Genomic DNA, 20,992 nt, shown 5'->3' with positions numbered 1-20,992 from the left:
CCACTAGACTTTCTGCTGCTGAGGTGGACTGGGGCCTAGCCCTGGAGGAGGTTGTGATGTGGCTGAGGTATCTGGGTGTGATTCAAGAGTTCTGGAAGGAGAATTAGGAGTTTTGGGCTCCAGCTCCAACTTGATACTTTGCCAAGCCACAACCTCCGGGAGGCTTGATTTCTTTATCTATAAAATGGGTGTATCTTTTTTCTCTAGCTCATAGGAAGTTGTAAAGATCAAAAGTGTAAAATACATGGACAAGTACTTATAAAAAGCAAGGCTCTTATCACTGTCAAGCAGTGGCATTAAAGGCTAGCATGTGGTAATCTGCTGCCTCCAGCCTCCCCCATCAACTTTATGGTGCTCTCAGATCCTCCTTCCCATCTTTCTCCTTCCCATATCACTCCTGCTCTTTGTATTTAATTGCTATCCACACTTAAATAGTATTAAATCAGAGAGCGAAAATTAAAATTAAATCTGTAATGGTTACATCTTGTCCAGAAATATTTGCATATTAAACCTTACCTCTGTTTGAGTAGTAAAAACATTTAGCCCTTGATCAAGAACTGTTAACCAACAGTTTGTGGTAGGGAAGAGAAGCAAGGCTTTCCTGTGCTCTGAAATCACTTATTTTATGCCTGGATTATCCTATCTAAGCTGAAATTCAGAATGAATCTTTGGACCACTATTTTTTTTTTTTTTCTTTTTGGGATCAGTATTTTAAAAGGACAGCTTTAGAGAACCTAAATTCCATTTTTTTCCTATGCGTATAGTTTGGTTTTTAGTTAGGATCCTATTACACGTACAGTTAATGGTCTGTTGAGAAATGTACTAGTAAGAGGGTTTAGTGCACAAATTCTGGAGCCAGCTGACCTCAGTTCAAATCCCAGCTCTTCTATTTATGACCTGTGTGGCCTTGGGTAGGCCATTGAAATGCTGTGTCTCAGTTTCTTTATCTATAAAATGGGGGAAATTAATAATACCTACCTCCACAGATTTATGGGAAAGATGAAATAAGTTAATAGGTCTAAAACAGTGACTGGTACTTGGTAAGCATTAGCTAGTATTTATTCTAATTACATGTAAAAAATTTCAGACCATTCAGAAATTCAATTTTAAAAATTAAAAATCCCACCTAAACTCCCACGCTCCCCACCTCCCAGTTAACCTCCCTCCCCTCTTCCCAGGCAGCTGCTAACAGTTCCCTTGTGTGACCATCCTTCAGGAATTTTTATTGATATAGTTTTCCGATCATCGGGTTATAATATACTGACTTCGGCAGCTTGTTTTTCTCACGTAACTGTGTAACTAGATTTTTCCAGGTCACTACGTCCAGCCCTACCTCCTTTTTCCTATGCGCATCACAATATGCCCAGCACGGACAACTCCACAATTTATTTAACCAATGTCTTCTTTTTTTTTTTTTTGGCACCCTGAACAGGGACATGAATAGCCGTGTTCATGAATAACATGAATGACGTCTTATTGATGGGTGCTTGGGCTGCTTTCATTTTTCCGCTATCAGATTCACTTTTGACACGTCCTTTTCTTTTTTGTAATTCACAGCCATCCCGCTGAAGCCCAGCAGGACTTCCTCATTACAACACAGGAGCTCATTTCCTATTGAGCAAAACTTCTTCCTCAGGTCGGCTCTTGCCACACCCTGCAGGGGTGGGGGCTTTTCCACAGAAAGAAGAAGTGGAATTATCTCTCCTGGGCCTTAGGAGTAAACACGCTCATTCCCTCGGAGGAGATGCCCGGCCCACACAGCGCCGTTGCCCCTGGGGCTTCTCAGCAGCTTAGCAACCTGACCCGACAAAATCATCACCACTGGGCCTCCTGTGCGGTTGCCTGCGCCTCGTAAATAATAACAGCTCTGGCCACAGACAGGATGCCTTCCCATAGCAATACTTCACTGCTTTGTCAAAGAGACATGTGGGCCAGGGTGGGCCTGTCTCCTCAGTGTCATCCCAACGTATGTGTCTGTTTTCAGGGGTCATGGGCTATTGGTTTACTTGTCGGGAATACTCTTTCCAATCCACTCTAGATTTTGTTTTTTTGTTTTTTGGGTTGTTTTTTTTTTTGTTTTTTGTTTTTTTTTGAGAGAGAGAGAGCGAGCATGAGCAGGGGGAGGTGGGGGTAGGGGCAAAGGGAGAGGGAGAAGCAGGCTCCTCCCTGAGCAAGGAGCCCTGGGATTATGACCTGAGCCGAAGGCGATGCTTAACCAACTGAGCCACCCAGATGCCACTCCAATCCGCTCTAAACAGACAAATCTCCCTTTGAGGATGAACTGAAATCTGATCTCTTTTTTGAAGCTTTCCCAGTTGCTCTGGCTACATTAATCCTTCCCTCCTCTGAATCTCTTCAGCAAGAAGGCCTGCTAAGTGTATACCACCTTGTAAAGGGGAACCCCGGGGACATAGACACATGGCTGCAGAACCAGGGGTTGTGGGAAGGTTCCAGATAGAAGGCCACAGTATACATGAATCTTGTAGAAATCATGTTATTACGAGAGGAGAGGCCAATAAGCAGAGAGACGCTTTGGAATATATTGGAGAAAAAGAACAGGAACATTCACAACAAAAAAGAAGGAAAGCAAGTCTCAAGAAGTGTTTCTCAAAGTGCAGTCTGGGGAATTTGTTAGAAATGCCAATTTTCAGGCCCTCCCCAGACCCCTGAATCAAAAACTCTAAGGGTGGGTGGGGCCCAGCAATCTGTGTTTTAACAAACCCTCCAAGTAAGTCTGACGCACGTGAAGTTTGAGAACCCCTGGTAGCAAAGAAGAGACTTCTGCCGTCCAAAGTCCTGAAAGTTGTAAAGTAAGTAAAGAGGACTCTAGGTGTTACCCCCTCCCCGCCCCCACCGTCAGTTGCTGCATTCTGGACCTGGTGCTGGGAAATGGAGGAACAAATCCAAGTGACACATGGTCCTTCATTTTAAGGGAAGACAGGGTGCATAACATAGGAATCATCATGCAAGATAGATGGGTTCAGCACCAAAGAGAGTGATAGACTCCACTGGTTCCCAAATGGGGTCCCTTGGGAGAAGCTTGTTACAAACACAGGTTCCTAGATTCTACCCCGCAAGATTCTGATTCAACACATCTGGGGAGTTACTGGGTCTATACTTTTAAAAAGCTACTCAATTTTTTTGAAGCCTGGTTTGGGAAGCCCTGGTAAAAGTAGCAGTAATGAGGAGGTTCTGAGTAGGGAGGAGAGAGCTCAAGCCTGGAGCAGTGGGGGGAAACCCCAGTGAGCAGAAAGGAACCCTCCTACTTGGTGAGCTCCCCTCCAAGGGCTGTGCTGGTCCAGTCGCGTCTCCTGGAGGCCTGCTGGACATGAGAAGTACAGATGTCCAGGGCTAGAGTTCTGACCGCAACTTGGCCCCAGGATTTCTCTCCCCCTTGGATGGAGGGGCAAGTCTTATCTGCCGGAGGTGGAGACTGATGGAGGAGGGAGAACAAAAGGAAGGCCTGCATGAGGAGGCAAACCAAAGTGGGGAAGGCGGCATGTGAGGAAAAGCTTAAAGATTAATGCTAGGTATCCAGCACGCTGTCAGGCCTTACAGACTCAAGGGCTGCTAACCGAAAGACGAAGATTGTGTTGTTTTTTTGGTTTAAGGAAGGGAAGGACCATTTAGAAAGCTCCAGAAGTGGCTGAGCTCAGACAAAGCTAAGACTTACTCAGACTATGTTCTAGAGTGCTCTCTGACCCATCGTGGGCCTAAGAGATGGGTGCTGTGTCGCCACGTGAGTTGGTGAGAAAACCATCATCTCCAATGGTTTTCAGAATTTGATTTAACAGCAGAGCCCTTGACAAATATCTCAGGTACAACTCTGAAATGGGGAAAACTTAAAAACATAAGATCTGAACTGCTGTGGTTAAATAGGGTTCCCATTTCCGCCTCCTTGGTCTCCTTCCTTCCAATCACTCTGGAACAATTACCATTCCCCACCCCCACCCTGGCTCCCTAGGATGCCACTCCAGAGAAAGCAGTTTGAAAAACACTGATCCACTTAACCTCCCAACCACTACCTTCCTAGATCGCCTTCAGGGATAGTCAGATCATTACTTAACGAAGTCATCCCTCCTATTGCTGGAAACTCTGATCCTCAGAAGTTCTTCCTTTCATTGAGGTGAGATCTGCTCCTTCAACGTCCACCCACTGTGCCTAGAGTTGCCCTCTGGAAGCATTGCTACGTTCTTCCATACAAAAAGTCTTTAAATAATATGCATTAAGAGCAATCTTCTCTTTTCCAGGCAAAACCCCCAGCATGTCTCCCTGTGGAGTCTCATGTGGCAAGTCAATGTCCCTTTTAAAATCAGGCTCTTGAAAGAGAACGTGGCTGCAGACAGGATCTGGCCAAGGCGGCGTACAATGGGCCATTCCTTCCCTTGATCTGGGCATTAAACCTCAATTAGCGAGGCTTGGGATTACATTAGCTTCCTCAGTAGCCACTCTGCAGTCTGTTCCTACGGACTGTACTGCCAATTAAACCCCCTCTGTCTCCCGCTAATTGCTGTTAAGTGAATTCTTTCCCAGCCTGTGCTCCTGCAGTTCATATTTCTTAATGTAAGCTCTGGACTTGACTTTGATCTCCGTAATAGTTCATCCTATTGGTTTTAGAGCAGTCATTCAAAATATTATAACATCTTGATTCTGTTCTTCGGTAAGCTAATACTGCCCAGCCTTGGTTGCCTTGAATTTTAGTGTTCCTGCCGTACGTCTGAAAGTACCGATGTACACCGCTAACGTGTATCTGGAACTTACGAGAGCGCTAGAGGCAAGAGCCTTGGTTTTTTTCGGTTAATTTTTTTTTTAATTGAAGTATAGTTGACACACAATGTTAAATTAGTTTCAGGTGTACAACCTAGTGGTATGACAAGTCCATATGTCATGCTGTGCTCACCGCAAGGGCAGCTACCATCTGCCACCGTACAACTCTATTACAGAATCATTGACTATATTCCCTACGCTGTGCCTTTTATTCCTGTGACGTATTCATTCCATTCACTGGAAGCCTGTGTCTCCCACTCTTCACTCACTTTGCCCATCCCCCCACCCCCTCCCCTCTGGCAACCATCAGCTTGTCTTCTATATTTATGGGTCTGTTTCTGCTTTTAGTTTACTTTTTTGTTCATTCCTTTCGTTTTTTTAGATTCCACGTATAAGTGAAATCATATGATATTTGATTTTGTCTGTCTTATTTCACTTAGAATGATACCCTCGAGGTCTATCCATGTTGCTGCAAATGGCAAGATCGTTCTTTTTTATGGCTAATATTCCATTGTTTATTATGGCTAATATTCCACATCTTTGTCCATTCATCTATCGGTGAACTGGGCTGCTTCCACATCTTGGCTATTGTAGATAATGCTGCAATGAACAGAGGGGTGCATATATGTTTTCAAAGTAATGTTTTCATTTTCTTTGGGTAAATACCCAGTAGTGGAGTTATTGGACCATATGGTATTTCTATGTTTAATTTCTATATTTAATGTAGCGCATGGCTACACTGATTTCCACAGTGGCTATACCAGTTTACATTCCCACCAACAGTGCATGAGGGCAAGAGACATTTTTTTAAACTTCCCTTTATTGAATACTTACTCCTGGCCAGATACTTCACTATGCATACGCTACCTTATCTAATCTTTACGCTGGCCCAGTGAAAACAGGCATTGGCATCTCATTTTACACATGAGGAAATGGAGGGGAAGGGGCAAAGAGGAAAGTATTCTGTTCTCTGAGGAGTCTTTCTCATTGGTCATCAGTCTCAGAGACAACTGAGCGCACAGGTTCTCCCATGCACCCAAACCTCGTCAGCCTCCCCCAGAGGCTTTGGCTCCGCTGTGGCTGAACAGCTTGGCCCACGGGGAGGGAGAGCAGAAGAACTAAACCTTTCCCTTAGGGTGACATCTCATTAACCTTTTGAAGAAGATGAGTCACACAAAGGAATGGACAAAAATTAGAAACAGCTAGGAAAAATGAAGTTGGATTTTAAAAACAAAATTTAGTGAACATAGAATGTTATAAAATGTGACTTGGTCATACAGGTGTTTCAGTTACACGATCGTGGAATTTTCATTCGTGGCTTTAGCAGGCAGAATTTTCTTCCCCTGTTTTCCTTTCCACATTCTGTGGGAGGGACTGATGACTGAGGGCAGAATTAACCCCATATTGCCCTACTTTTATCTGCCTAGCATTTACGGTCATATGATATTTTTCTTATTTACTTATTTCTCCCCATTGAAATGTGAGCTCCATGAACGTGGGTTCCTGTCTGCCATGTTCTCCTCTGTATCACTATTACCCAGACTCGTGCTCAGCACCGTAGTGCTCAGTGCTTAAAATGAATGGATCTAAGTGTGACACAGAAAACCTAGCATTTAAAAAGATTATTTAAAAACCATGTAAAGGCTGAGTGAGGTTCACCCCAGCATTCACTCTGGATGTGAGTGTAGGTACGTGGCTTACATTTAAAAAAAAATATTACTGGGGCGCCTGGGTGGCACAGCGGTTAAGCGTCTGCCTTCAGCTCAGGGCGTGATCCCGGCGTTATGGGATCGAGCCCCACATCAGGCTCCTCCGCTATGAGCCTGCTTCTTCCTCTCCCACTCCCCCTGCTTGTGTTCCCTCTCTCGCTGGCTGTCTCTATCTTTGTCGACTAAATAAATAAAATCTTAAAAAAAAAAATAAATAAATAAAATAAAATATTACTAACATCCTTCCAGTGCCAAGCCAAAGCTGCGTTTTGATAGATTAAACACACACACACACACACACACACACACACACACACAGCCACACATACACACTGCCCTCTAATGGTAGTGGGGGCTTTTTGTTTTCATTTTTGCAGGAATATTTAAAATACCCTAGTTCCCTTAAAATGGAACTATGGCTGCAGGTAATGGCAGAGCCAAGGAGTGGCCGGGGAGGGACTTTTAGATGTACAATGGTTTGTTCTGTACGTTCAATTCAATTCTCCTGGCTTCCAACCGGACTGCTGCCCCTAGCATTCTGATTCTGGAGTTCCACAGGTTAACTTGGCTGTATGAGGGTAGGCCCCAGAGGCCAAGTCAGGAAGATAGTGAGTGACACAGCTTGCTTGCTGGGACCAGCTGGAACCCAAAGGGGGGTTGACTCCTCATATGGCAGTTGTCCTTTATTTGTCTGACTTCTCAACTTGGCCTCTTCATCTTTTGCCTGTTTCCTGTTCCCAGCTCCTCTCACAGATGGAAATGTCAAAAATTGAAAGTTTAAAATGTGTCAGCCCATTATATCAAAACTATGTCCCCAAAGACTAAAAAAAAGTTAATCCTTTTATCCGATGGGCTACCAGGTGTCAAAGTATAACTTAAAAAAATGTAAAAACCCGTAACTCTCATACCAATATAAAATAAACACAGGTGTGAGACTTATTAACTTATTGATGAAGGGGACCAATAAGATGGTAAAACTGGTTCAAAAAATATTTTGAAGAACTAAGAATTTATAGGCTTTCACAAGGGAATGTTAGAATAAGACTGTTAGGTTAATGTCCTAGAGGTAAATAAGCCTATTGATTACCTTCTCTACTGGACAGAAATTTTTAAATTAACATGTAAATGTAGTGTCTGGGCTTTAATCAAATAGTAAAGAGCCAAGTCAAACATAGATACATTATGCTAGAAAATTAAGAATTCTCGGGCAAGCTTTTAAACAATGCTGGCAGTATAATAATGAAAAAGACGTGTGGCCCTCATCTTTTCCCTTATTTGTAAGTTTTGGATAATTTTTTTAACACAAGTCTTCCTATTTTTCATATATATGTATATATTTTTTATATAAATTTACATTTTTAATATAGAGTTTGTATATATTTCTACTGTTAGTCTTTTCCCTGTTTTGGAGTGTTAGTACTTCTCTAATAGTAAACAGTGGTTATGAGAGGGACACGACATAATCTCCCAAACTGCTTTTTATTGTAAGTTGATAACTCATTTCAGGGTGAGAGTGTTTGGTGTAGAGCAGAGGGAAAAGAGGTCAAGTGAGGGAAGAGATTAAGTTTTGGGTAAAATGAACTTTTGAGGATTACATTAGGATTTTAATGTATCCATTCTATTTTGTGGTTCATTATCAGAAATAATGGATACCTTTGAGTTTCTTGTCAGTGGAGAATGCATCCAATCAGAAATGTGAAAATTATGTAGTACTCGATATCTAATAACAGGAAAGAAGGACAGTGGAATCAACAAATATTTAACAGTAGTGATGACAGATGCTTGGCTCTGGTTAAAATTTTGTTATAAGTAGTAAAGCATGTGGTTAACATCAAGAAGGCAGTCCTAATGGAATTTGCTAACCCAAGAGTTCTTACCAGAAACTCAAAGCCTCCTGCATCCATAATTATACAGTAGGGTGTCCATATTTAGGTTAGGAACAAGGAGCATCGGGGTGCCTGGGTGGCTCAGTCAGTTAAGCGTCTGCCTTTGGCTCAGGTCATGATCCCAGGGTCCTGGGATTGAACCCTGCATCGGGCTCCTTGCTCATTGGGGAGCCTGCTTCTCCCTCTCCCTCTGCTACTCTCTCCCTGTCAAATAAATAAGCTTTTTTTTCTTCCAAAAGCTATATGGTTTTATATAGTTTTTTGTTTTGTTTTGTTTTAGCTTTTTCATTTAGGTGTATCATCCTATGTTTCCTTCATAATATCCTGCAATTTCTATCCAATCACTCCCTTCAATCTTTATTCTTTTTTTTTTTTTAAGATTTTATTTTTTTGACAGAGAGGAAGACAGCCAGCGAGAGAGGGAACACAAGCAGGGGGAGTGGGAGAGGAAGAAGCAGGCTCCCAGCGGAGCAGGGAGCCTGATGCAGGGCTCGATCTCAGGACCCTGGGATCACGCTCTGAGCCGAAGGCAGATGCTTAACGACTGAGCCACCCAGGAGCCCCTTCAATCTTCATTCTTAAATATTAACAGACACCTAGCTGCCAAATCCTTTTCATCTACTACTTTTGTCAAAATATTAGGTAGATGATGAAATAATTACCAAAAAAACCTGAGTAAAATAGTTGCAAAAGTGCAATGGAGACAGATCTGGTGAACCTCTTAGAACATGTTTAAGGTGACGTCACAGTACCTTGAAATACATGGTGCCTGATTACATACTTGCTGAATTGATAAATAGAAAAGGCCCTTTAGCTCAATTCTTGTGCTGACCCAGAGATTTATATACAATCTTTGGTGAAGATTACAGTACATTAAGTACGCTAAGAGGTCCAAACTGAATTGTATTTCCAGGCTTACATGTGAACAAACCTATACCCTTCAATGAACCAGAGATTCTTAGGGATCCAACAGACTGAGAATAATCCAGGGTCAAACTGAACTTTAAGTATGGAGTTTCATAGGCTGAGCATGTCTAGTCTAGTCTACTCTAGAATCAGACTACAGCCATATCTGCTCTAAAGGGTGCAGTAGTGGGGGAAGGGTTAGATTTATCTAATAACTAGATGAGGTATAACTTGGTTAGACAAAGCGATGTTTTCTTGTTTTAATATGGCAAGGTCTTATGCATGTTTACAGACTGTAGAGAGTGAGCCAGAAGGGAATGAAGCTGAAAATGAGACAGAGGCAGTGAGAGAAAGAAAGAATACTGGTAAAGCAAACAGATGGGATCCAGAGCCCTCTAGGAAAGCCAAATTCTCTGCAGAGTTGCAATTGAATGAAGTTGAGGAGAGAATTTTCTCATTTTACTTTTACACTCTGGTATCTGTCTAAATTTTTAAGATAATGGGTATTGACTATGTGTTCATTTTATAATGGAAAAAAATTGAAAGAGCTCAGCAGAATTTGCTTTGGATAAGATACGTAAGAAAAAAAAAATCCACAACTCCTCAGCTCACATGATCTCCCTCTCCTGCTTCAGTTAGAGTCAGGACCTCTAGCTCATATATGCTAGTTTTCTTGTTTTGCTAAACTATGTTAATATCTCAAAAGCAGGGGCGCCTGGGTGGCACAGCGGTTAAGCGCCTGCCTTTGGCTCAGGGCGTGATCCTGGCGTTACGGGATCGAGTCCCACATCAGGCTCCTCCGCTATGAGCCTGCTTCTTCCTCTCCTGCTCCCCCTGCTTGTGTTCCCTCTCTCGCTGGCTGTCTCTGTCTCTGTCAAATAAATAAATAAAATCTTTAAAAAAAAAAAAATCTCAAAAGCAAAAGTTATGGCCCATTTTGTATCTTACTGTAGCTCTTCATTTAGTGAACACAAGATGTGCTCAATAAACATCAAAAAACATAGACTGGGAAAGTATGCTGCTGATGACATTAACATAATCAAAAGATAACTATTTTGATACATGTGGCAACTTGTATATGATAAAGCACACACTTCAGATCATTGGGGGAAAGATAGAGTTTATAGTAATGTTGGGACAGTGCGATGGGCATTTGGGAAAAAGTAAAGTTAGGATTCACATCTTGTATTTTATAACAAAATTAATTCCTGTGTAGAAAAAAATCATGGGATTGAAAAAAAATCTTGGGGTGAGGAATGCCTCTCTAAATATGACAAAAATGTAGAAGCACAGAGAAAAATACTGATCAATTTGACTTGAAAACAATCTGCCTGGAAAAAATAATATAAACAAAGTTAAAACACAAATGACAAAGGTGGAAATACCTGCAACTCATATCACAGACCAAGGACTATTTTCCTTAATAAAGAACTTTTTTTAAAAAAAGATTTTATTTATTTATTTGAGAGAGAGAGAGTACAAGCAAGGGGAGTGGCAGGCAGAGGGAGAGGGAGAAGCAGACTCCCTGCTGAGCAGGAACTCTGGGCTACTGTGGAGCTTGCTCTCAGGTCTCTGGGATCATGGCCTCTGCTGACGGCAGACACTTAACCGACTGAGCCACCCAGGTGCCCCAATAAAGAACTTTTTATAATAGAAAAATGACATAAGTTATGTCATAAAAAAATTGTCCTTAAGTGTATGAAAATGCTCAATCTCACCCATAATAAAAGAAATGAATTAAAACTATGAGATGCCCTTTTTAAATTATAATTATAAAATGGGCAAAGATCAACACGTTTGAGAACACTATCTGTTGATGAGCATGTGGGGAAAACAGGTACCCTCATGAACTGCCGACAGTTTAAGTTGGTACAGCCTTCGTGGAAGTACTATGCACTGGTAATAACACTCCAACCTCATCTCCTACCATTATTCTCTTGCTCAATCTATATTAGCCACATCTGTATCCTTGTTCTTCCTCAAGTAAGCCAAGCACACTCCAGCCCTGGGGGCCCACACACCTACCTTTCTCTACTACTCATGAAATGCACATCGCTTTTTCCTTACCTCCCTCAGGTCTTTACTCAAATGTCCCATCTCTACAGTGAGGCATTCTCTGATCACTGTCAAAAAAAGTGGCTCCATTGTTTTCTTTTTACCATGTTTTTAATTCTAAGCACTTATCATGTGACATTACTCTATGTATTTATGTTTGTCTCTCCTCTCCCACTAGATTGTAAATCTTGTAAAGGCAAGGACTTTGTTGTGTATATGGCTACATAGCCAGACTCTAGAATAATACAGGCTCAGCATGTAATAGGTGTTCATTAAGTACATATACCGAATGAATGGATGAATGAACGAACTTCTTTGAAGGACAACTTAGCAATATCTATTAAAATTTAGAATAGACATACCCAGCAATTCCCTTCTAGGCATTACTTATAGTTTCATAAATGCACAAAACAGAGAATGTACAAGGTTATTTGCTGTGGCATTATTTGTAACAGTGAAAGGATAAACAGCCTCAGGTCAACTTTTAAAATAGATCATCTACATCTGTACAGTGGAATACTATGTAGATACAGAAGGATCTCTGATTCTGAACATTTTTTTCTACCTTTGGCAAATATACACATGACACATGACCATCTTGAGCCCCTGCTGATACCACTATAAGAATGGTCCCTTTAATGGGGCTTTTAATGGTAAAGAGAGTAAGGATGGATAGGTAGAAAGAGTGAATAATTTTTACAGTTTTATTTAATGAGTATTAATCTCCTTGCAGAAAACACAGAATATCTGCCAATTAAACAATATTCTAGTAATAAGAAAGATGTATCTGTACACATATAACCTCGTTCAACAAAGGTCTCTTTGTAGATCCAAACTCATGAATAGGCCTACACTGGCAATGCCTATTAGTCATTCATTATGGCTGGATTTCCCATTTTACAAACAAACCTCTTTATTTATGGGAAGAGCTTCGGGGTTTCCGAATATCTTTGGTACAGTTTTCCTGATCCTGGAGCAGCAGAATGCCCCTGCTGTCCATCAGATGATATCCATTCGCAGCCGCAGGGCATTCTCTAGGGCTATTCTCCTACTCCAGACTTAAATACATATGAAGACAGTGCACACAGGACAATCCCTGGTAACCGTCCATGCCCTCCCATCTTACCAAACTATAGTTTGCTTACTGTTCCTCAAATAAAATGTTCTAATCCCTATCTCTTTACCACTACCCACCCCCTACCTCCGGCCTCTTTTTCCTCCCAGCTTTTCTCATCTGGAGTTCTACATAAACTTCCTTCCAAACACCATCATTTCGAGGGCCAGGCAAAGTCCCATCTCTCTATGAAAGGACACAGTCTTTCCTGACTCTTCTAACCCTGTGGTAAGCTAGGCTCTGACCCTCTTTAACTTTTATCAAGCATCTGGCTCTAATCTTTTAGCTGCCTAATTCTGTTAATTAACTTTTCACAAGTTTTTGAGTCATCTTCCAATTAGATTGTAAGCTCCTTAAAGGCAGATTCCCATATTCTGGTTTTCGTATATTCCTCACGCATCTACACAGTAGATACTCTACATGTCCTGGTTTTGAAAAGTCATGGTCAATCCAAACTTGACCCAACATGTACATTAAGTGTTCTTTACAGACTTTTCTAGAACCATGTTTATACATCCTTTGTACAAACGGATTTTCCACTAGCCCAATCAATTCTTTGAGTTTCTGGTATCAGAACTCGTCAGCTGACTCTGTGTCCCAGCCACAGGACTGCAGCTGTTCATCCTGCGGGAACTCAACCTCGATGTCATAAACGAAATTCGGATCATCCTTCTTCTTCTGATTTTTCTCAAAAAGTTCATCCATGATGCTCTTTCTCTTAGCAAGTTCCTTGTCATCTAGTTTGTTCAGGTCTTCCTCAGGATCAAGTGTTGTTTCCCGCTGAATTTGTTCCATTGTTTCTGCCAAACTCTGCCCCCACAAGTAACCTCGTAAAAAACTGAATAACTTCTCTAGCTGCCTCAGGGACACTTGTTCCAGGTAATCCTTGTGTCGTGGATTATTCTTTAATTGTTCAGCAGCTCTGCTGCAATCTAGGAGGGAAAAACAAAACTATATACCATATACAACAGCTATACCGCAAACTACTGAAAGCGTTATCTGCTGTGAGAGCCAAGTAGCTAAGTGGCTTTTTCAGAATGAATTATTTTGCAGAACTATTATTCCTTTATATCAAGCTATGAGTGTGGTGGGGGGAGGATGGATGCACTTTTTATTTCCTTAACTTAAAATCACTTTGAGGAGATGCTAAACACTTGCAATTGGAGTAAACGTCTAAGATGAAAAGGTAGCATTACAGTTTTAGATATTAGTACTGGTACCAAGAAAATATCAAGACTACAAATAAAAAACACATTTAGAGGGAGGGAAGGGAGTCAATATTATTGAATAATGCTATCTCACCTAACCCATATCACAATTCTGGAAGGGTGGGATTATCAATTTCCATTTACAGATCGGGAAACTGAAGCTCGCTGACAATATTCTACCTGATAGTCATGATTTGAACCTAGGACTGTCTAACTCTGAAGGCCATGTCGCTCCATTACGAGACTGAAGTCATTGTTATTAAATGATTTAGAGGATATTTAAGATAGGAGGCAAGATAAAACATGAGGTACCTGAAAACTTTGAAAAGTTTCGGACTGGCATGATGCGTTGGCGACTTTTCCCCTTCATTTCATTCTCATAGATTAAGATAATCGCTGGAGGCTGGAACCTAATTCCACATTTCTTGGCAGTGCACATCATTCTCACATACACTTCAGGGTAAATCAGAGGAAATCTGATGAAAATGTGTTAGTCACATAATGACTTCCTGCTAAAGGAGGGAAAAATGTTAAGTGTTAGATAAATCACACTCCCCAGTACCCCTCCTCCCCAGCAGATCTGGCTCTGGCCCAGTCCTAAAGATGCATGCTCAGGCTGTCGATTTCAATACTTTGAGAGCTACCCTGAAAGTTCAGTTTGGCCCTGAGGTTATCCTTAGTTGCTGGATCCCTGGTTCTTTGAGGCGTGTAGGTTTGTTCGCACATGAACCTGGAAATGCAGTTCAGTCTAGACCTCTTAGTGTACTGCACTCTTAACCAAAGACTGTATATGAACCCCTAAGTCAGCCCAAGAATCAACTTACAGGATCTTTTTAATTTATCAATTAAACAAGTATGTACGAGCACCCTCTATGGCAAGATACTATGATTTTTTTAACCTTAAACATTATGTCCTGAGAGGTTCACCAGACCAGGTCTGTCTCTTCTGTATTTTCCCAATCATTTTACTCATTAAGTTTTTTGTGATTACTTACTGAATCATTTATCTTGCCTTCTATTCTATAGGCTACATGATGGCAGGAAACATATCCATTATTCATCAGAATATCCCAGCAAAACACCATACATTCTTGTTTAATTTAATGTACCAGGGGCGTCTGGTTGGCTCAGTCAGTTGAGGGGCTGACTCTTGGTTTTGGCTCAGGTCATGATCTCAGGGTCATGAGATTGAGCCCCACGTTGGGCTCTAACTCAGCAGGGAGTCTGCTTCTCTCCCTCTCCCTCTGCCCCTCCCCTCACTCACACACGCACGTGCGCTCTCTCTAATAAATAAATATAATCTTTAAAAAAATTTGAATTTAATGTACCAACATGAGACATAGCCTCTGTATATCATTTAAGTGTTTATAGTCTATAGACATCTGATAAAAAATGTAGACCCGGTACAGATTCAACCTCCACATATACAAGGCAATACAGTTTACATGGTTTTTATTTCAATTTATTTGTCTCACTATGTTTCCTCAGTTACAAGAAACACAGCTATTTTGCAGTTAATACTTTCTATTCCCTCTTCCTGGTGCCCAATGCCAAAATACACTTAATTACAGGGACCGCTTTAGATAGGACTATGATACTTTTTTTTTTTTTTAAGATTTTATTTATTTATTTGACAGAGATAGAGACAGCCAGCGAGAGAGGGAACACAAGCAGGGGGAGTGGGAGAGGAAGAAGCAGGCTCCTAGCGGAGAAGCCTGATGTGGGGCTCGATCCCAGAACGCTGGGATCACGCCCTGAGCCGAAGGCAGACGCTTAACGACTGTGCCACCCAGGCGCCCCCAGGACTATGATACTTTGAGGAAGATTTGCAAATGTCAAGGAACCTAGAGGTAAAGCAGCATAGGGTGATGATACCTTCATAAAGTTGACTCTGCTAGAGAATCACCACAGGAACGTAGTACTTTGGAGAAGACTGGGGGTAGGGTGGGGGAGGAGGAGGAGGAAACATATATAAAATGACTACCCTTGATTCTTTCTTTTTTTTGTACACATATAGTTTTTTAAGTATAGTATTTTTTATATTATACATCTATTTCCTGCCTTGTAAATTTAACAACTTATGTGATTTTGTCCTTAGATGCTTTACTAAAACGCACATTTCTATGACTGTCAAGTGTTTTGTCCTATGGATAAACCATTATCTATACTATTCAGTCCTTATCGCTGGATGTCAGAATTTTTACCCGTAATAAATTAATCATAAAGAACTGCCTTTTCAAATTACTGTGCTCTGATCTGATGCACACAATCCCACCCCACCCCCTTCTTCAAATACTACTCCCAGTTTATGTCATTAAAATCTGGTCTGTTAGTAAGCTTTCTAGGAGATCCTACTGAGCACAATATAAATTCCGCACACACTAATGACTGTACTCATGACTGATGTATGGAATTGATAACGATGTCGTTTTTCTGACTACAGAGTGTTTTCTTTTTAAAATTTAACTTTTATTTGTACTAAAGTAATGCTTATATTCTGTTTTAAAATGTAAAATAATTCTCAGGATTATAACAAAAAACTGTTGTCCTCTGCCCTTCCTCTCTTCATAGGCAACCAGTTTCCATTCTTTTAAGTGTTTCTTCCAAAGCGTAATCCATATTTCTTATTATCATGTGTATACTGCTATTTTCAGTTTTCGATAGTACATTCTGACATCTTTCCTCTTGCAGACACCTGTCCTAGCTCCAGTCTGCATCTGGGCCTACTTACAGATTCAATTTAATTCATGAAGACAGACGACACATTTACCTAACTCTTCTTTCTAGGCATTAATACTTTTCTCCCCAGGAATCAGTGACTGCCAAAATCTTGCTAAATATCCCCCCAGCACCTAAAAGTGTACGGATTTTGCCAACAGAGAGACGATCCTCTCCCTAATTCACGTCCCCACTACTGCAAGGCTGACTTTTCTTACCCTTAGAGAAATACAGAAAGTGATCTTCTGCAGGGCAAGGTCTTAAAACCGCCGCGAGGGGGTTGTTTCCACCCAACTGCATGCAGTGCACAAAGGAGCACTTCATTCGACTTTGAGGCCGGGCGGAGTCTGGCGCTGCAGGAAGAGGCGATAGCCACAGCCCCTCAGACGTGACTGTTGGGTGAATTCCCCCGCAGGAAGGCAGAATCCGCAAGTACCTGGAAGTGGAGGTGGAGACTGAGAGCTCCGGGATACCTCTCGCACGACTGCCTCGGGGTAGGGGTCTGGATGCGGGAGTCGTTCCCACAGCAACAGCCCTGGCGTACGTCACGGCGCGTGCGCCGCTCCTCGCTCCGCCCCCCGACCCGACCGCGAGGGGCGGGGCGGCGAGAGAGCGAAGGAGGTGGCTAGGGTTTCCCCCTCCCGCAACGCCGGAGCTTTCGAGGGGGGGCAGAGCTGCGGGAAGCCGGGAAATGGCAGGACCGCAGGCGCGCGTCACTGTCTTCCGTCCCGGTCACTAACTCCGTGGCAGCACGCTTTAGGAGCGGCATAAGGCGTGCGCAGGCTCCTCAGTCCGCTTTTCGTCCCCGCGCGCTCCTTTGGGGAGCGCGTTCTCCAGCGTCCTGGCTGCCAGGGCTGTGGGCGTCTGGGCTGTGGCCTGGCTGCTCCTCTGGGAGGCGGCTGGGCTCAAGAGCACACCAGCTGCAGCCTTCACTGCCGCCCTCACCGACGCTGGTAAAGGGAGGGGCGGGGCTGCGAGAGTGGGGGCGGGGCTGGGGGGCCGGCGGGTGGGGGGCAGTCGCGACTCTAGGTCCTCCCGGGTTTGCAAAGGTAGGGTACTTCTCGGGACCTCGGCGCGCGGACCGAGAACCTGCTGGGTGACCTGGAGGAGGTTAAAAACAGAGGCCATGTGCTTCCCACCCTTCCCACCCTCCAGCCACTGCTCAGAGGCTTCTCTTGGGTCTCTGGAGAGTCTGGCTTTGTCGTTCAGAGGTTGTACTGGCCGTACTATTACTAAAATATCGTGAAGGAAGTTTAGCCGCCAAGTGTCTTGGAATGCATGAAGCTTGGGACCCCCGAGGGACCAGCAAGGCCTCAGTGCCCTGTGGGGTGTGAGAATCCCAGTCCAGAAAAGAGAGACTGACGGGGTGAGGGCGTGGGAAGGGGAGGACAACTAGTTTTGTTTTACAAACTTTTTTTGTAATAGACTGGATTGGGCTGGGGCTTTTCTTATGACTACCGGCTGGGCAGGCGAGTTGATTAATTTCTCTGGGCCCGAGTTAGTGGGCCCGCAGTGCTGTGCTAGGTGCTGTGGATTCAGAGTTGAGCTAAATACGGCCCCAACCCTCGTGGAGCTTGCAGAGTAGTGGGCAAGTGCAGTAGTATTTACAATAAGGAAAAGTCAGTACAAATTTGTTAAGTTTCTCCGTCTGTAAAGTGAGGATATTGGACTATGGTGTCAATCACTGCTTTTGTGTCTTCGCATATTAAGTTTCCAAATTTATTTGAAGTATTATGAAGCCAAAATGAATTTTTAAACAACTGGACTTGGTGATCTCTAAAGACTCTTCCAGCCCTGGTATTTTATGATTAAAAAGAGATCAATTTCCAGAGCCAGTTCAGGCCACTGTAATCAAATAAAGTAATATTTAAGAGGAAAAATCTTGAAGGTCAATTCAGATGCAACAAATTCATTTTGAAAATGGTATTTTTGCTTTAAAAATTTGCTGTACTGTTTGTAAATTAACCTTTCTACCATCCCAAAATGAATGTGATTTACTATTCTCTAATGTATATCCCAATAGAATTTAAGCCTATTAATCTGAACTTTTTTTTCTAATTTAACTTATAGCTAGATATAAATCCTTACTCTCCACCCCTATTGAAATTAAACATAATGAAACACCTGGATTTGTAAAAAAGATACCCAAAGTTATTTTTTGGAAATGATTATATATGCTTCTCGGAAGCAAATAAGGATTTTTTTTTTAAATAGCTAGGAAAGTGGAAATATCTTAGGCTTTAAAACTCTGGTAAATCTTGCTTTTAATCAGTAACTTACTTAGTGGTATGGCCTAGAGCGAGTTAGAACTGTTTATTAATCAGAGTTTCCTCCTGTGTGCAAATGGCAGTAATTTTGCCTGCCTGTTTTGTGAAAGTTAAAACATGTGAAAGCCCCAAGTAGAGGATTTATCATATGGATATCATTTAATAAATATTATTTTTCCATACTGTTTTCCTTCCCTTGTATATTTCAATGTTTTCATTTTCATATCATTTTTTATGCGTCTTTTCAGGAATAAATGTAATAGACTTGGCAATACACAATAGTATATGGTTTTCTTTGTGTTTGTTTTAATGTTCTTTCCATGTACTTCCAGCTTTTGAAAATGGGGTAAAGTTTCATAGCAAGTTACCTGGCAAAGTTGATGGTCATTAGTAACTGAATTATTTATTTATTTATTTATTTAGAGAGAAAATCTTAGCAGGCTCCACCACCCAGTGCGGAGCCTGTCTCAGGGCTAATGTCACAACCCTGAGATCATGACCTGAGCCGAAATCAAGGGTCAGACGTTTAACTGACCAGGCCACCCAGGTGCCCCTGAATTTTTCGTTTTATGATGCTGACATCGAGTAATAGTTTTAACATCTGAATTCTGGATGGTGTCAGTACAGTGAGATTTTGGGTTATTCTAAATTTATAAAGGAACCCTTTGAATCTTTCAAAAGCCTTAAGTTTTTGTTTCTCTATTTTAAACCCTCCCAACATCTCCACAAGGTATAAATGTACCATCTTCTCAGTTTTACAGGTATGGATGGTAGAATACAAAAGTTGGCAGTTTGTATCTGAAACACAGTTTCAGTGAACCAGGATTTAAACTGAGATTTCCTGGCTTTTTAGCCATTCTGTTCCTTTTGGTGTCCTGGGATCATCTGAATAAAATAGTATTAATGACAAACACTTACGTAGAGCTCTTACTATGTGGTAAGCCCTGTTCTAAATGCTTCTACGTGTATTAAATTCTGATGACAAATAGATAAACTATCTTGTCCAAAGTCATGTAGATTTAAGGGACAAACTGGGATTTGAAATTAGGCAATTTTATTCCAAGGTCAGTGTTCTTAATGCCTATGCTGTATTAGTAGCTTTTTAGATAGCTCAAATTGTTTGTTTTAAAAGCTTTTGTTTTGTTTATAGGTTGGTTAGATTTTCCAGGCAAGTAAAGCCTATTCAAACAATTATTTTCTAATTATTTAAATATTCTTTCATTGAGTGCTTATTTTATTTTAAAAAATCTTCTGGTTCTTCTAGGCATAAGGGCCACTTGTTCAGAAATTATTTTGAGGCAAGAAGTTTTGAAAGATGGTTTCCACAGGTAAGTTGCCCACTGACTTTTACTTATGTCAAAATACTGTTTCATATAATTAGAACAAAAAATAGCTGGAAAATGGATAAACTGAAAATCTCTTGCTTTCTTACAAGTGTTATAAGTGACAGTATTATCACATGTGGTTCACAGTTTGAAATAATGATTAAAATAACAGTAGAGGGGTGCCTGGATGGCTCAGGTTAAGTAGGTTAAGCTTCTGCCTTTGGCTCAGGTCATGATCTCAGGGTCCTGGGATTGTGTCCTGTGTTGGGCTGCCTACTCAGCCGTGAGTCTGCTCCTCCCTCTGCCTGCCACACTTCCTGCTTGCAGCGCTCTTACATGCTCTCTCTGTCAAATAAATAATTAAAAATAAATAAATAAAATAGCAGTAGAGAAGAGAAAACGAATGTTTATTATTTACCATACATGTGTATTCTTTATATATATAACATACATATAGCCAGATTCACTTAATCTTCACAGTGGGTGTGAGAAAGATGAAACCTTTCTTGCTTTTCCCTTGATCTTAGCCAGAAGGCCAAGAAGTCATTCCCTTTTTTGCTTTTCAGATGAGAGAAGTAGGGTTCAAAGAATTTAAATAATTTAGAAGTTAAGGTAGTAGGGCTCTAACTCAAATTTATGACTGTCATACTCCAAAGCCATGCCCTCATGTACTAAGATATATCACCCTAAATCACTGTTTCTGATTCATAAGACTTGGTTCCAAATGACCAAGTTGTTTCCAAAATAGAAATTATTCTCGGGCAACCCTCTCAGGTCCCCTTCCTCTCTGGGAGCTTTGTACCCTCTCATTCAATAAACTTTACTATTGCTCAGTAAACCTTGCTTTGCTGCCCATTTAAAAAAAATTCTCAAAAATGAATTTTTGCCAGTGTTGAAGATACTTAAAAGACTAGTAAAAAGTTGTAGAAACTGTTCTGTAAGAAAACTTCCCAAACTTTAAAGCCGTTCAAGGTAATTAATTTGAAATGATTCTGATATTTGATTTATAAATCTGATACGTTTATTTTTTTTAAATT

General features: G+C 41.5%; 2 protein-coding genes across 5 annotated transcripts in view; one reads left to right on the top strand and one right to left on the bottom strand.

Moving 5' to 3' along the window:
- Window positions 1–12,013: 12,013 nt before the first annotated feature.
- CEP19 (centrosomal protein 19) lies at window positions 12,014–17,137 on the bottom strand. 4 transcript variants are annotated; one of them, XM_045812620.2, is made up of 3 exons: window positions 16,582–17,137; window positions 13,958–14,157; window positions 12,014–13,369 (listed from the first exon to the last, which is right to left on the bottom strand). In XM_045812620.2, exons 2-3 carry the CDS (start codon window positions 14,085–14,087, stop codon window positions 13,008–13,010), a joined length of 492 nt encoding a protein of 163 aa, XP_045668576.1. In that variant the 5' UTR covers window positions 14,088–14,157; window positions 16,582–17,137; the 3' UTR covers window positions 12,014–13,007. The 4 variants fall into 4 exon arrangements, with proteins under 4 accessions (XP_045668576.1, XP_087717666.1, XP_045668575.1 ...); XM_087861540.1 differs by having other exon boundaries at window positions 13,958–14,154; XM_045812619.2 differs by having other exon boundaries at window positions 13,958–14,098.
- PIGX (phosphatidylinositol glycan anchor biosynthesis class X) overlaps window positions 16,870–20,992 on the top strand; it is a 35,701-nt gene continuing 31,578 nt past the window's right edge. Inside the window, exons 1-3 of the mRNA XM_045812597.2 lie at window positions 16,870–16,959; window positions 17,124–17,316; window positions 19,895–19,958. Of these exons, the coding sequence (XP_045668553.2) occupies window positions 16,870–16,959; window positions 17,124–17,316; window positions 19,895–19,958 (347 nt within the window). The remainder of the gene's footprint in view (window positions 16,960–17,123; window positions 17,317–19,894; window positions 19,959–20,992) is intronic.

This window comes from Ursus americanus, chromosome 4 (assembly GCF_024610735.1).
Source record: "Ursus americanus isolate L20-20 chromosome 4, mUrsAme1.1.p, whole genome shotgun sequence".
Lineage (NCBI taxonomy): Eukaryota > Metazoa > Chordata > Mammalia > Carnivora > Ursidae > Ursus > Ursus americanus.
The sequence above is the reverse complement of the archived record's forward strand: the minus strand, read 5'-3'. Positions and strand labels throughout refer to the sequence as shown.

Excerpts from the sequence above, each read along its gene's own strand:
- CEP19 (XM_045812619.2), bottom strand. The coding sequence starts at position 16,687 with ATGAAGTGCTCCTTTGTGCACTGCATGCAGTTGGGTGGAAACAACCCC. Across the intron at positions 14,099-16,581 it reads CTTTCTGTATTTCTCTAAGG|TGTATGTGAGAATGATGTGC; the intron begins GTAAGAAAAGTC and ends TTTACCCTGAAG. Across the intron at positions 13,370-13,957 it reads AAACTTTTCAAAGTTTTCAG|ATTGCAGCAGAGCTGCTGAA; the intron begins GTACCTCATGTT and ends TTTCCCTCCTAG.